The 17,543-nt window shown below is 37.7% G+C and overlaps 1 protein-coding gene across 6 annotated transcripts in view; it reads left to right on the top strand.

Annotated features, from left to right (window-relative positions):
• LOC145999678 (uncharacterized) overlaps window positions 1-17,543 on the top strand; it is a 102,002-nt gene that overhangs the window by 46,469 nt on the left and 37,990 nt on the right. For 4 of the 6 annotated variants that reach the window (XM_083136880.1, XM_083136877.1, XM_083136878.1 and 1 more), the window contains exon 4: window positions 7,741-10,052. The exons of the other annotated variants lie outside the window; for them this stretch is intronic. In XM_083136880.1, the coding sequence (XP_082993006.1) occupies window positions 7,741-9,709 (1,969 nt within the window). In that variant the 3' untranslated portion in view covers window positions 9,710-10,052. Of the gene's footprint in view, window positions 1-7,740; window positions 10,053-17,543 lie in introns of those variants that run through there. 6 annotated transcript variants of the gene reach the window in all.

Below are 17,543 nucleotides of genomic sequence, written 5' to 3'. Positions count from 1 at the left end.
TAACATGCAGTAAATACTGGCAATAACACGAAGGGCAAAAAGCACCTTCAAATCAACACCCATTATCTATCTCTTCTTTCTGGATACACTGATGTATGGATGGATGTGTCTTCAATAGTCTGTGTTTCTGCTTTGTGAACATGCTGCCAAACTACAAAATATCATTATAACTTCTAATTTTTGGTAAGTGTTTACTGTGTCCTATCTCACACACAGTCACACACGTATATATATATATATATATACACGAGGTTTGGCTAGAAAAAAACCGGATTGATGTTGCTATTGGCAAACAACGAATGCGCAAAGGTTGAGCAATGCATGATTCTATACTACCATACCCTGCCTACAGAATGACTAATTGACCTGGGTGCAGGCAGGCCTCTCAGTTTCGCTGTGGCACTTGGACAAAGCGGAACGTGCGTCTGTGCTCCGTCGGAAAAATGCTGAGTATTAAAATGGAACAGCGTGTCAATATGAAGTTCCTTTACAAACTGGGGAAATCCGCAACAGAAGCGTACGACATGTTAAAATCTGTGTACGGGGATGAGTGTTTATCACGCACACAAGTGTTTGAGTGGTTTAAACGGTTTAAAGAAGGACAGGAAATGATCCAAGACAACCCACGTTCAGGACGACCATGCACGTCGAAAACGGAAACAAACATTAAAAAAGTAAGTGATGGGATTCGAAAAGATCGTCGATTGAACATTAGAGCAGTTGCTGAAATCACAGGAATAGACAAAGAAAGTGTTCGACAAATTTTACACGAGAATTTGAACATGAGTAAAGTGTGTTCGAAACTCGTGCCAAGGAACCTGACATTGGAACTGAAGGAAGCTCGAGTGAACATTTGTACGGACACTTTGAAGAACATTGAAACAGACCCTACATTCTTAGAGAGAGTGATAACCTGTGATGAATCGTGGTTTTTCACGTACAACCCTGCCACAAAGCGCCAATCAATGCATTGGAAGACCCCGAGTTCGCCACGTCACAAGAAAGCTCGCATGAGCAAGTCCAAATTCAAAGCCATGATGATTGTCTTTTTCGACATTCGAGGCATTGTGTACTTTCATTGGGTACCCGAGGGTCAAACTGTAAACCAACATCATTACATTAATGTGCTGAAAACCCTTCGTGAGCGAGTAAGAAGACGACGACCTGAACAACGGAAGTCATGGATTCTGCACCAAGACAATGCTCCTGTCCATACGGTCCTGTCAGTGAAGACATTTTTGGCTAAATATGGCATCCCAGAGTTATAACATCCACCATATTCGCCGGACCTTGTTCCCTGTGACTTCTTTTTATTCCCCAGAGTGAAGTCCGCCCTAAAAGGAACCAGATTTGAGACAGTAGAAGCTGTGCAAAGAAAAGCGACGGATGTAATGAACATGATCTCCGAAAATGACTGGCAACACTGCTTCCAGCAATGGAAAATTCGTATGGAGCGGTGTACAGATTGTGCAGGGGAGTACTTTGAAGGAGATAAAAGTTCCTGTTGTACAAAATGCCGTATAAAAGATTTCATAGCATCAGTCCGGTTTTTTTCTAGCCAAACCTCGTATATATATATATACACACAAAATTTACGGTAGGAGTTAGTTATTTAATTAATGAGATATCATGTAAAGAAACTTGAGATTCTACTCTTTTTTTTTTTTTGGTTCAATTATAGAACCGCACATCGCCAACGAACACTATGTATATACATAAAGATATATACAAATATACTAGAGAAGAACCAAGTAGAAATGAAAAATCTATAATAGATTACATCATTGTGCGGAGGGAGATGAAAAAGTTCATAAGAGATGCAAGAGTTAAAAGAGGGCCAGAAGTAAACACTGATCATAAACTTCTCATATTACAACCTTAGTGACAATGAAGTTCGACCAGTCACAAATATAACAAATAAAGGAGTGCGTTGTGAAAGAAGAACACATGCATATGCTGAACATATTTTATTCAGCAGGCTACATGGAACAAAGGAAAACATAAATTTCCGCTGCAACGCAGCAATGTATGGTGTCCACACAAAATAAAACATTTTCGTCCATCTACACGTGACATTGAAGTTCGACAACTGTTAGAGGGGATCCTGTTTACCATGGTGTGCCGCCGCCCCGTCGGCAAATAACTGTGGCAATGCGTCGGGACATGCTGCGGATGAGTCGTTCAAGGTATTCCACATCGATGCTGTGCCATTCCTCCTGCAGGTAGGCGATAAGAGCAGCCACTGTCGTGGGTCCCCTCTGTTGCACACGTCGTTTAAGAACACGCCACACATTTTCAATGGGCGAGAGGTCGGGACTCGATAGTGGCCATGGCAGAGTTCGCACGTGATTGTGAGTCAACCATTCTCTTGTCAGCCACGCTGTATGAGGCCTTGCATTGTTGTGTTGAAAGATGAGATGCCGCCTGTGGAACAGGTGCCTTCGCACTGTGGGAAGATGCCGCTCCAGTATGCGTGTATAGGCGTGTGCATTCACAATGCCCTCACAGACGTGTAGTGGGCCAACCCCAGATGCCGTCATGCATCCCCATACCATCACTGACGCAGGTTTCTGTACCCGACGTGCATAACATTTTGCCTCATTCTGTTCCTCCTTCCAACAAATGACTGTTTTCCGTATTTTCCCATACACAACATTGAAAATGGATTCGTCCGTCCACAAAACCCTGTTCCACTGCCGAAATGTCCATCCCCGGTACATTCGTGCCCACCGTAGTCGATTGCCTTTGTTCAACATGGAAAGGAAGGGTTTACGTTTCGCCTTGTACACTCAGTAACTGCATCGTTGTAGGTAACGGCGAACAATGTGAAAGCGTTCTCGAGTCCACAGTCGTAATTCGGCCACAGAAACATGATTGTTGGTCTGGATATAGCGCCTAAATATCCGTAGGTCATGCACGCTCAGCAGGCGTTTTCGACCGGGGGCCTTACCTGGCTCTGTAGTACCCGTATTTTGGTGGTGTTTGATGATGCAGTGGACGGTTGACTTGGGTAAGTTCAGTTGGCACCCTATTTCCCATCCCGTTGCAACTCCACCACTCTTCTCCTCACGGTGTTGTCAATAGGTTTGCCCCTGGCCATGGTGATGATGCACTGCGGTTCCTCGGTGCACAGCACGCGCTTGTATATGGCAGACTCCCTTATCATGTCCGTGACGTCATGCTTCCGTCGAATGTGCCACTATCTGGAATTTTCCGTATGGGTATGGTGCCTGGTCGAAGTTCAATGTCACGCGTATAGTTCCCCGTTTTCGTTCTTTACGTGACCTTGGGTGGAACATGCTGCGATCACGATTCTTGCCTGCTCACACGCCTCCTCTTACACACAAGCGTCACTTCTGCGGTCACCCATTCCACCGGGCATTTAATCACGTATTCCTTTCTGGTCGAACTTCATTGTCACCAAGGTTGTAGATATGACAATAGAGGTTAAAAGTAAGACATCAAGGATGAATAGAAGAAAGAAAACTATAAATTTCAACATAAGAGAGAAGATAAAGGTATACAAGTTGAAAGAGAAAAAATGTTCAAGAAGAATTTAGAAAGAAAGTGAAAGAAGAACTAGTGAATGAGCAAATAGAAGAAAGAGAAGAGGACTTTGAAAAACTCTGGAGTAAATGCAAAGGGGCAATAATATCTGCAGCTGAACAAGTGTGTGGAACATCTAGAGTAGGAAACAAGAAGAAGATAACAAATTGGTGGAATCAAAAAAATAGAAAGCAGATTGAAAAGAAAGAAAAATGGAAGAAATACCTGTCAGTGGATACTTTGGAGGCACTTGAAGAATATAGAAAGCAGAGAGATAAAGTGAAGAAAGTGGTTCAAGAGGCAAAGAAAGAAATGTGGGAACAATTTGGAAGAAATATGGATCAAAATTGTAAAGAAAATCAAAAACATTTTTTACAAAGTTTTGAAGAACATGAGGAAACAAAAAGATTGCCCTTTAAAATTTATATATGATGAAAATAAGAAAATATTAACAAATTCTGAAGAAATAATGAAATGATGGAAAAACTACTTCCAAAAATTATTAAGTGAAAATGAAAGAAGAAACGTACAAAATGAAGAGGAGGAGGAGAGAAGGCCTGAAGAACCAGATATCCTAGATGTAGAACAAGAAGTAATCACACGGGAAGAGTTAAAGAAAGCTATTAGTAGAATGAAACTAGGAAAGGCAGCTGGTCATGATGGCATTGCACCAGACATGATCAAGTATATGGGAAAGGAAGGAGAAGATCTGTTGCTCAGAATAATAAATGTGACATGGAAGGAAAAGTAGCTAGTGAAGGATTGGGAAATATCAATACTAATACCATTATATAAGAAAGGAGATAACAGGGAATGTGGAAATCACAGAGGTATTTCACTACTCAGTGTGCCTGGCAAAGTCTATTCAGGAATATTGGAAACTAGACTAAGACAAGAAATAGAGGATAAATTAGAGGAGAGACAAAGTGGATTCAGACCAGGTAGAGATGTCCAAGATTACATATTTACAATAGGCAAATAATAGAGAAAGTTATAGAATACAATAGAGAATTATATGTATGTTTTATAGACTTCGAAAAGCCTTTCCATGTGGTACCATGGCAAGAGCTATGGAAAACCCTAAAGAAAAACAATGTAAACAAAAAATTAGTAGAATTAATACAAAGTTTCTACAAAACAAATAGATGCTATGTCAGAACTGGCAATAAGAGATCAGAGGAATTCATAACAACAACAGGAGTAAGACAAGGTGATATTTTATCCCCATGTTGTTTATCATTCTGATGGATGATGTTCTGAAAGAAATAAAACCAAAGATGAGAAAATTCAAAGTAGGAAACTGAAAACTGTACCTCTGCCTGAACTTTTATATGCAGATGATATTGTATTGTTTGCAAATTCACAAGCAACCTACAAAGAAATTTAGAAATAATAAATGGTAATATGTCAAAGAAATATATGAAAATAAAGATAAAACAACTGTGTTAAGGATAGGGAGAATAGAAAAACCCTGCATAATAAGCCTTGAAGATTCAGACCTAAAATAAGTACAAAGTTTTAAGTATCTAGGTGTTACAATCAATAGTAATGGAAAAATAGATGAAGAATTAAACACTCGAATAAAGAATGCAAACAGATTATATTATGCCATAAACAAAGGATTTTTAGGAAAAGGAAATAAGCCAAAAAACAAAAATGATTGTGTACAAATCAAGTTATGTACCAACATTGATATATGGAAGTGAATCCTGGATAATTAATAAAAAACAAAAACAAAACTTACAAATAGTAGAAACGAAATATTTGAGGAGAACCGTGGGAAAGACCAGAAGGGACAAAATCAGAAATCAAACAATCAGAATAACATTAAACATAAAACCAATATATCAGGATGTTGAGCAAGCACAACTCAGATGGTTTGACCACCTCAGCAGAATGCCTGAACATCGAATACCTAAACAGGTATGTGAAGCAAGAATGGGAGGATTGGGTGCAAAGAGACCGAAAGGAAGACCACGTAGGAAATTGAATGAGGGAATGAAAGATATCATGAGCAGGAGGAACATCTCGTGGAGTGAAGGAAGGAAGTTGGCAGAAGATCGTGACAGATGGCGAGCTCTCTGCAAAACCCGGACACCAATCGGTAGAAGAGGATCGGAATAAGTAAGTAAGTAAAGTAACTTGTGTTATGTAATAAATGTAATGTAATTATGAATCAACAGTGTATACTCTGGATCATCTAGGTAATCGGAGATGACCCAGCTATAATTTTAAAAATAGTTGATTATTATTTCTTCGCAATATTCTTTCAAACCAATCTTCGATTCATACATTTCTTTGCTTCCAGCACGTGAATGTTCCCAACTGTTTGCCGCTGAATGTCCAAAATGCTTTATCCAGTTGGAGGAATCTGGGTAGGGTGAGATTCCACTGGCTCCCTTTAAATCCCCTGATGAGGGGAGGGGAGAGGTGGAGGAAACACTGCTTTTCAGGCACGGTGATTCCATGGCCAGGGTAACCTCCTTCTGGAGAGAGTCCACCGGTCGCACTCTCCACCCCAGAGCCTTTGCCGTTTCCTCGACTGGCCTTTGTATCATAGAAGCTGTGTTGTTTATGACGGAAATTTCTTAGGAATGGGAATTCTGGGTTCACAAATTATGTACTGAAAAGGGAAGTAGGAAAAATGCATCTGAAAGTGTGCGAGAAACAGGGAAATCTGAACCAAATGGGAAAACCAGTTCTATGCTGATTTTCATTTTACATTTGTTTCTGTTTTCCTGATTTCTGCTGTTTGAACAGAAATTTGTCAAAGGGAAAAATGTTTAACATGGAAGATGATGATAATTAAATAAATTAAAATTTAATGCTCAAGTAATTTAAGCTGACCTCCGTGGCAGTTTGCTTAGCACAACTTCCTACGATGCCAGAAGTCCCGGGATAAGGCCTGTGCATGGGTGTTGTTTGTGACTATCCCTTCATCAATTTCATCACATCACCACTCATCCTCATCATCCCGATTAGCCAAAAGTGGAAGATAAGCGAAGTAAAATAACCTAATTCAACCAATCAATCAATCAAGTAATTAAACTATTTATATGCTGACTTTTTTTCAGTTTTGTATTTAAAAATGCATGATTATTTCTCTCTGTAGCCTTGAAAAGCAGTGTGAGTACTTCTTTCATGGAATTGAATATTTTTTTAAAGTAAAAAGTATCAGTAATAAATTTTATATACATTAGTTCATTTACGTTGCTTCACATCCATTAGATGATTGGGGATGATGAAAATGAATGATGAGAAGTGAATAGAGGACAAGCATAATGATTCTGACCTATAGCACCTCGGCCATTGCAAGGAATTTCAAGTTGGGAGAGTGAATTTGTTAGCATCCATAGGGAATTTCATTCTGAGCCACGCAGAAGAGGTGGCTTATGTTGTGCTAGGTGTTCGTTCCTATTGGTGATTTGAAAATTTAATATTTGTTAAGGTGTTAGTGGTTTAGTAGTCGTGCTAGTGCTGTATTTACTGAAGTTAAAGGCAATGGATATAATAGATGATGTGAAAATATTTGAAACGACATCTTTTCTGGAGAAGTTGCAAATTGCTAATGCAGGTAAGCCAGTACCATCTCTTGATCCACAGGTCTTTAACTTAACAAAACAAATTATGGAATGCTCAATACTCTGGGTACTTGAATTTGACACTTCAATTAATAGAATAATTAATTGATAGTGGTCGCAAAAATAAGATAAAATTTTCCACATAATATTCATAAATCCATTGTGGATTCTGAAATAAATTTACAAGGAGACTTCAGGAGTGGGTGGATGAATCAAGGTCGGAGATTATCCACTAGTTGAAACCAGCATATGCCACTGTTATGAATATGAGAATTTCGATTGTGAAATTGTGAAAAACTCGGATGTGATGGGAAAAAATGAATGTTATTTTTGTGAACAGCATTCAAAATACTTCCAGAAACACCTATAAATTTGAATACATCCACAATTCTTTCTCAAAAAGTTGACCAGTGTAATTAGTGACTGCCCTAATATGTTTGGCTGAAGTTGGGAGAAGAATTTTGTTCAACCGATTACATATTTACATTTTACAAAATATGTCCTTACTGACATTCTAATCTGTTATCCTTTCTTTTCAATGCTCTCCACATCTCTGTGATTAGGAAGCAAAACTACGTTTATATACTATTCTTCTTCTTCTTCTTTTTTTCAGATATCAGAACAAGAATTATGTGGATAGACAGAGCAAAGATGTCCCAGGGTCAGTTCCCAATTACCTAGTACCCTCACAAAAATTAAGTGAAGAAGAAGAGCAGCCACAAGATAATACAGAACGTGTCAATAGAGAAGGAAATTTTGAACCTGAACCTGAACCTTCACCAAAATACTCCAAAACCAAGTCTGATATTGAGGATTCAAAGTGCGATAACAGCAGAAGTCAATGTTTTTGTTCCATGTGCAAGAAAGTTATATCTGACAAAGGAAATCTCCATACAAAGAAGAAACTTTATAATCGCTCAGTTCCCAAGAAAAAATTGATTAATGAAGATAACATTAATATGGATAAAAGGTTTCACACTAAAGAGAAACCTTTGAAGTGTTCAATTTGCAACAAAAATTTTGCCCAGAAAGATATCTTTATTACTCATATGAGGGTTCACACCAAAGAGAAACCTTTCAATTGTTCAATTTGTAAAAAAGATTTTTTCTGGAAATCTAGCCTTAATATTCATATGAGGATTCACACCAAAGAGAAACCTTTTAATTGTTCAATTTGCAACAAAGGTTTTACCCAGAAATCTAGCCTTATTCTGCATATGAGGCATCACACTGAAGAAAAACCTTTTAATTGTTCAATTTGCAACAAAGATTTTACCCAGAAATCTTATCTTAATCTTCATACGAGAGTTCACACTGAAGGGAAACCTTTTAATTGTTCAATTTGCAACAAAGATTTTCTCTGGAAATCTCATGTTAAACTTCATATGAGGGTTCACACCAAAGAGAAACCCTTCAATTGTTCAATTTGCAAAAAAGATTTTTTCTGGAAATCGAGCCTTAATATTCATATGAAGATTCACACCAAAGAGAAACCTTTTAATTGTTCAATTTGCAACAAAGATTTTACCCAGATATCAAGCCTTAATATTCATATTAGGGTTCACAGTAAAGAGAAACCTTTTAATTGTTCAATTTGCAACAAAGGTTTTACCCTGAAATCGAGCCTTATTCTGCATATGAGGCATCACACTGAACAGAAACCTTTTAAGTGTTCAATTTGCAAAAAAGATTTTACCCAGAAATCTCATCTTAAACTTCATATGAGGGTTCACACCAAAGAGAAACCTTTCAATTGTTCAATTTGCAAAAAGGATTTTTCCTGGAAATCGTGCCTTAATATTCATATGAGGATTCACACTAAAGAGAAAGCTTTTAAGTGTTCAATTTGCAACAAAGATTTTGCCCGTAAAGGAGACCTTAATGTGCATGTGAGGTATCACACCAATGAGAGGCCTTTTAGGTGTTCAATTTGTAACAAAGATTTTGCCCAGAAACAACATCTTACTGTGCATGTGAGAGTTCACACCAAAGAGAGGCCTTTTAAGTGTTCAGTTTGCAAAAAGGATTTTTTCTGGAAATCGAGCCTTAATATTCATATGAGGATTCACACCAAAGAGAAAGCTTTTAATTGTTCAATTTGCAACAAAGATTTTACCCAGATATCAAGCCTTAATATTCATATTAGGGTTCACACCAAAGAGAAACCTTTTAATTGTTCAATTTGCAACAAAGATTTTTCCCAGAAATCTAGCCTTAATCTGCATATGAGGCATCACACTGAAGATAAACCTTTTAAGTGTTCAATCTGTGGCAATTGTTTTACCTGTAGAGGAACTTATAATCGTCATGTGTTTGTTCACAGCAAGGAGAGGCCTTTTAAGTGTTCAATTTGCAACAAAGGTTTTGCCCGTAAAGGAGACCTTAATGTGCATGTGAGGTATCACACCAATGAGAGGCCTTTTAGGTGTTCAATTTGTAACAAAGATTTTGCCCAGAAACAATATCTTACTGTGCATGTGAGAGTTCACACCAAAGAGAGGCCTTTTAAGTGTTCAATTTGCAATAAAGGTTTTTCCCAGAAAGGATCTCTTAATAAACATATGACACTTCACACCAAGTGAAACCATTCAATTTGCAACAAAGAATTTGCCCAGAAAGTAGCTCTTCGAGTGCATGTGAGGATTCACACCAAGGAGAATCCTTTTAAGTGTTCAATCTGCAACAAAGGTTTTGTCCATAAAGGTAAACTCGCTCTTCATGTAAGGAGAGTACACCTTAAAGAGAAACCAGTTAGGGTATTCTATCAAGGTAGAGATTGATTTTTCATACTGCGAAGGATTTAAATATCTCATTGTAGTGTTCCTAAATGTAAATTACATTGAAATGTCTTTAAGTTTGTTTGCATCTCACTTGCAGTAGGATGCTGATCTATGTGTTATAAAAATCAGTTGTTGCCATCTACAAGTCGATCTATATATTTTATATATATATTTTTTTTATTCTGCAGAGATCTCACTTATTCTTTCAAATGGCACTTTGTAAAGTAGCAATAGTTGTAAAATAGAAGTCGTTATTTGGATGCAAGTGATTTTTGGTCCCGGGTTCGAATCCCGGTCGGGCTTGGTTGTTTGTGAATGTCCATTCATCAATTTCAGAATTTCATCACTCATCCCCATCTTTGCAAATTAGCCAAGAGGCACAAAACGCGAAGTAAAATAAACTAAATCAATCAATCAATCAATCAAGTGATTTTTTTATGCCTTTCCTGAGCCTGAGAAGGAAACAGCCACGTCAGTCAACCTAGATTGTGTAGACAGTTCGTTGTGATTAAAGACTGTACATGCTGCCAGTTTGATACCTTAGATGCAACATGAGACTTCCGTAAAGATGTTTTTGTCAATAGATCAGTTAATGCACTGACAAAAATGACTGAATATTGAATCATTTTGATTATTTTCTCAGTACCTTGTACTGATCCACAAAATTAGCAGTGCTTGTAGACATTTTTTGTTGTAACAGAAACAAATCATGAAAGTAAGTAGGTTTTCTTGGTTTCACACAGTGATTACTTGGAAAAGGATAATGCGACATTTTATACACTTGTCAGGGTGTCTGGAAGATCTGGAAATCCTGGAAAAGTCAAGGAACTTTACTTTTTCTGGAAATGTCAGGGAAATTACTATATTTCTGGAAAAAAGCAATATCTTCGTGGAAGTGCACTAGAAATGAGTATACAAATCTACTGCAGAAAACTGTTATTGGCATTCCCTTAATTTTTTAAATTACTAAAATTTTATTATAAATATATTTTTTTTTTTCTGCTACTATTGTAAAGATTTTGTTAAAAATTTTTGTTTATCATTAGTCAATAAATGGCAAGTATTATGTAAGAGCTCACCTCTGATGATGATCCTATCCAGCAGTCAAATTCTGTTCAGTTTTCCATCTCTATATTACTTTTAACTTCATTCAGTAGGTTAATAAAGTGTGGTGGTTCACTAGAGTCGTTTTCACGTTCAGAAGACACAATGGGCTCTTATGGGCAATGCTTTTCTTATGGGAAATACGAGCGCGCTGTTGTCAAATTTCTGGATTTACAAATTTAGCTTAAGTAAAACCGGTACCTGCAGTTTTGCAGGAAATTTTGTAGAGAATACGATGGTGAACACAAAAACTGGTAACTTGCTTACATAATTTTAGATAAATTAAAAATGCAAATTTTCTGTGAAAACACAATTTTTACATTGTTTTCATTCCTAACATTGAAACATGCCGTAAAATTGAAGCTTTCATTATGAAAAAAATTGACACTGTTTTTTAATTGTCATAGGTGACGGTGGTACTCAGAATTTATCAATACTTTAAACCATATTTACATTAAAAAATATTCAAATAAAGTATGTGGAGATTTTTTATATTCGTGCAGTAGAAAATGTCGTCGCTGGCCATTTTTTGTTCTGTAATTCCAAGTAAAAACTTCCAGCGACAAAGTTGTGGAGAAAATAATGAAATTATTTTTTATAACCACTCAAAGGTTCCCAGAAATATTACTTCCATGCATTTGGAGTTTCTTTTTAACCCGAACCGCGCGCGAAGTAAGGAGACGTTGTCTGGCCATCTTGAGCCGACTCACCGCAGCATTCCGGCTATCATCACAAAGTTTTCCAGTTGTTATTTTATTTCCATTCAGTAAAAATATGAACTTCATGCAGTTTGTTATAATAGAATTGAAATTACTTAAATTTAATAATTGACAATTATTTCCAATGCTGCTGTTGTGAGCAACATTAGTGCTGTCGCAAATACACGTTGTTTTCGTTTACATTACTGTCGACATTAATGCTGAAATGAAGATCACCTTTCAGTTTCCAACGTACACATAAATTCATAGACACCATATTAACCTTTGAAAGGCTTTCCAACACGTGACAAAATATGGGGCTTCAAGATAGAAATATGACATGCCTTGCTTGAGTCATTCGCGTCTTATCAGTTCACGTGGGCCATAACTCATTTGTTTGTTTGGGTTGCAACTTGAATCTAACCCATGTGCCAGGGTCCCCTTACTTGAGTGAGAGATCTGCTTTGGTCTGTTTAGACTTTTTCCCTCACCCGAAAAAGTGTTTTCAGTTGTGTGAGCTCTCAGTGATTTTTACTTTTTTAAGTGATTTCTGAAGTGTCATATTCGTGCATTACACTCGCGTGTGTAGTGATCGCCATGGATCATAGTAAAAAGGGTAACTGTAACGTTCACAGTATAATATTAATATTAATAATTACATATAATTATCATTATATATACAAAATATGTAACACCTTCATTGTGAAGGAAGGTCATCATTTCCCGGCGACATGAGCTAGCGCTGTATTGGCAACACTGTGCGGTTTCTCCATAAGCGCCGTTGTCTCTTCTGAACGTGAAAACGACTCTAGAATGTACTGTCCTCACACAAATGTGTAAATACATGAATTACCATGACGACTTGGTTCTGGAAATTTTTGGTTGTTGGTCATGAAAACCTGGAAAATTCAGGTTTTTTTTTTTTTTTTTACAGAATTGTAAACATCCTGTTTGTGAATCATACAAATTTTGTAACAGGCTATTGATGCATAGTTCTTAATCCTGAGAAAGTTTCCTTATTTTCAAACAATATCCATATTTATAGTTTTTGGAATATTATAACTCACTAAACTCCATGGTGCAACAGCCCTCCAAAGGTCAGGACGGCTTCTCATTGGGTGACATGTGGTCAGTGTGTCAGATCCCATCACCGCTGTTTTTCTGGCTTTTATGACTGGAGGCCGCTACTTCTTCTTTTCAAGTAACTTTCCAATTGTCCTCATGATGCTGGGTAAATGGTGAAACTTTTGGGGGCCCCCATTGGGAATCTAACCCAATTTGCACCAAAAGCGAGAGTGCTAACCACTTGGCTACGTGTTAGCTCCTAGTTTACTGAAATATAGTGTACTGAAGTTAGATTTTTTGTAGAAAAACAAGCATGATATTTGACCCCAATATTGTGCATATTTGTACTTTAGTAGTGACCATGGAAGTTTACCAAAATCAAGTCTGTGCTACAGTCACCAGTGACGGTGCCAGCCTGAAATAAGTGGGGACTACGGTAAATTTTCATTTTCGTCACATCTCTAGCTCTGAATTATCTAACATTTTTTCATCCCAGGCATCCCTGATGGCATAGCGATAACATCGTTGCCTTGTAATCAAGAGGTTCTGAGTTTGATACCCAGTGGAGGCACATAATAGTTCAGATAGCACTTTAAACTGTAGGTCTTCTCCTGTGGGCATAAAGTGGCATGACATACAACTTCAAACCAACATTCATTCATCACCATGACTTACCACATATTCAGTCGAGGAAATCTGCTTAATGAAAGCCAGTTCACAGTCAAGATGTGAAATGAAAGAATGTTAAATTCTACTTTTATAACTAGGGAATGGATTTTTAGATGCTAGATATGAAGGATTTAGGACTTTATAAACTCCATTTTAGAAATTGTAGGTACATATAATAAATTAATGGGTATAATTATTAATTAATAATAATTTAATAAAGTAACTGGTTTTAGGTGCAATTTGTGTGCAAAAACAACTATTTTTAGTGGAATGAATACTATTCTTTGATTATAAGAATATACCATTTGTCCAATGTAAGCACTGTGCCACCATATGCTTTAACAATTTCATTAACTTTCAATATTATCATTGCAATCCAGAAGTGTCCATGGAGAACCTTCTCTCCATGCTGCAGGAAGTTATTTGTGCAAACTTCATGAATGCAAGTGCTCCTTATTCCCAAGGCAGGGTTGATTCTCCCCAAGGTGGCTTGTGAAGGGCTTACAGAGGCTTGTGAAGTGCATGGCCAAGTGAATGTGTGTAATTTGAGTTCCCAGAATTTCATTATACAAGGGCAGGTTTAAAGGGGATAAGAGGTGTTGTTTCATAGAAACTGTTTCGTAAGTGACAGTGTGAACTATTTTTTTATAGATATACTTTTCCACCCCAGTCACTCTATCAAAATATTGAATAGTTTCTCTCACTTGTGAACACTAATAAAGCAGCAGCCATGGTGCTCAGAAAATGCGGAGCATCAGCAGCAGCTGGAGGTCAGTCACCCTTGCAGGACACAGCAGCCTTCGTCAGACAGATCTGCGAGCAATTGAAATCAGCAGTGCAAACCCCAGAAGTGCTAAAACTGATCACAGATTCCATAATTGAATCGATCACAAAAGCTGTGGTGGATCGTTAAACAAAGTCAATGCAGTTCAATTTGGAGGAAGTCAACTCTCTTCGCGCGGAACAGATGAAAATATCCGAAATTTGCAAGAAAAAACAGGATCTGGAACAATACCAGAGAAGAAATACCATACGTGTCTTCGGAATTCCAGAGACCAAAGGGGAAAGCACCGACAACATCGCCCTGTCTCTTTTTGAGGAGCATTTAGGGGTTCACGTAAGCAACGGTGATTTGTGCCACACACACAGGATAGGACCGAAGTCTCCCGGTTCGCACAGAGGCATCATCATTATACAAATTACAGGGCAAGGTTGTTTATTTTCAGGAACAAATGAAAACTAAGAAACTCTGGAATCTCCATAAGAGAAGATCTTTGCAGTGCACGGCTTCTCAGGAAGGCCATCGAGAAGTTCGGTCTTAAACAGGTGTACACGGAAGATGGGAAAATAGTGGTCAGGAAAGGTAACACGAAACACTATGTCACATCGTGTAGACTACTATCAAACCTGTAATACAAGCAAGCCTAATATGCGAAAAAAGAAAAGAAAAACTCTGGGACAGCAGCAAGTGCCTCGTATGTCGCTCGTAGGAAGTGTATTCTACAAGAACCGTGAAAACAAATAATGTAAATATCTTTAATTCTATTTTGCCATTAAAATATTATGTGTTTGTCTCTTCGTCTCAAGCAATAGTGTGTGTAAATGTGTGTGTGATTGTGTGTCGTTGTTTGTGTACTCGTCTCCACCCGATGAAGAGAAGAAATAACCTAGATGTGTGTCTTAGAAATTTTCGTGAAAGTGCTTGCTTTGATATATTGTTCACCTTTTCGATCAAAGAATGTCCCCACAGCTACGTATTCTGATCAGCCGCAGAGAGATATGGGAGGAAGGAGAAACATAAGCACCTTTTTCTTTCAAGAAAGGGTGAAAACTTCATGAGAGAGAGCCACCCCTACTTGCCTGACTATCAAACAGTTTCAACCCCCATTATTCGGTCAAGGACTCACGACACTCTGCTCCGGAAGCAGAGAATGCCAAATTTATCCAACCTCAACATAACACATGCGAATGTTCGTTCTTTATTCCCGAAGATAGACAAACTTAGGTTCGTGGTATGCCAACGTGCTTACGACATCGTAATAATAATGGAAACGTGGCTCTGTAGCGCAGACGGGACCAACCAAATCAACATCCTCGGTTACTCGGTCATCCGTAATGACAGAAACAAGAAAGAAGGTGCGAGCATTGCTATATATACCCGTTCGGTGCTGGCAGTAAAATTCGTAGACTTCTGACCATCCGAAGCCAATGACATTGAATATATTAACATGATAAATACGGAGAAACTAATACTCACTTTTATCCGCGAAGCTGTTTTTCCATTTTCGATTAATTTCAGTGGCTACTGCCACGATCCTCGTTGGAACTTGCTGTACTGTTGCTCTTTCTCTATATTTATATACTACCACGTCTCTCTTTTCCCAATTATGAATTAACATGATAGTTAGTGTAAGTGACTTAAAACTTGGTATTTGCGCATTTTACCATCCACCGAATGTAGCCAATACAAATCTCGCCATCATGGAAGAAATTATTACAGATAACTGTGCCAGTGTAGACACTTTCCTTATGCTAGGCGATTTTAATTACGACATGCTCAGCACATAAAAAGCGGAGACCCTGTTTCTTAAAGATATTATTAAATCGTATAGTTTAACACAATTGATTAATAAATGCACTAGAATAACCGAATCTTCCGAAACATTGTTAGATTTAATAATTGTTTGACAACCCCAACATTGTATCTTCTTTCGAAATTGCGAGCCCAATCGGAACTTCAGACCACTGCTTGATGAGCGTGTCACTGCATTACGCAAAACCCAGGGATATAGCCAAGTACAGAGATTTTAAGAAATTTGAACATGAAAATTTCTGTCTAGATGCTGCAAACATCAATTGGAATGAAATGTTTAAACTTGGAAACATCGATTCTAAAATAGAATTAAATCGAATAAAATAGAAAAATCTCCTCGACCTGTTTAATGTTCATGCCCCGTTGTGAACGGTTAGGGTGACGATGGCTAACGGATAATCTTACGCTGCTAATGAAACTGAGGGATGGTGCGCTGCGTAAAGACAAGTGAAGCAAATTAATTTTACATTGGGACGAATATAAAAGATTAAGAAATTTTACCACCTCTGTTATGAAGCAAGAGAAAAAAGCTTATTTTTCTTTTATTGTATATAACAATAAGAGAAATTCAAAGAATATGTGGAATAGCCTGAAAACATTTTGCATTGAGCAGTCCCTCTGAAATTAATCAACATTTTGCAAATGTCTACGACTGTGTTCCTCGTGACAATGCTATTGTTGCAATGGAGTGCAAGTATTTCTTGGAGAACTGCTTTCGAAACGATGCAAAAGAATTATCCTTTTGCCAGGTTCAAGATTGTGAGGTTGAAATGGCAGTGTACAGCATGCAAATGCTGCAGGAGTGGACAACATTACGTGCAAAATGCTTAAACTGGCCCTTCCCTTCATACTTCCGGCACTCACACATATTATAAACTTTTCTCTGAAAACCGGCCAATTTCCAATTGTATAGAAAGAAGCTCGAGTGTCCGCTCCCCAAAAAGCAGACGTTAACCTCTGTAAGTGATTTAAGACCAATCAGCGTTCTATCAATATTTTCAGAAGTCACAGAAAAGTTAGTATGTATACAATTAAAAGATTACATTGCAAAATATAAAATCTTGCCTGATTCTCAATCAGGTTTGCGTGCTTCTCATTGTACAACCACAGCATTATTATCTGTCACGGACAATATTTTACATTCGATTAATGATAAAAACTAACTATACTAGTATTATTAGACCTTTCTAAAGATTTGATCTTGTCCATCATAACCTTCTCCTAGCAAAGATGAAATACTACAGTTTTTCGAAGTCTGTAATAAACTGGTTTCAATCATATCTACATGAAAGAAAACAAAGAGTTTTATACCCTGCCGACACCGGATCATCACCGACAACATTAAATGGAGGAGTCCCTGCAAGGTTCCATTCTGGCGCCCCTTTTATACACCGTATACGTCGCTGATATATCAAAGACCATCAGCCATTGTAATATACATTGTTACGTGGATGACACGCAGTTGATGATATCATCATCACCATCGGATTTGTTAAACAAGATAGAT

This window comes from Lepisma saccharinum, chromosome 15, assembly GCF_977018435.1.
Source record: "Lepisma saccharinum chromosome 15, izLepSacc3.1, whole genome shotgun sequence".
Lineage (NCBI taxonomy): Eukaryota > Metazoa > Arthropoda > Insecta > Zygentoma > Lepismatidae > Lepisma > Lepisma saccharinum.
The sequence above is the reverse complement of the archived record's forward strand: the minus strand, read 5'-3'. Positions and strand labels throughout refer to the sequence as shown.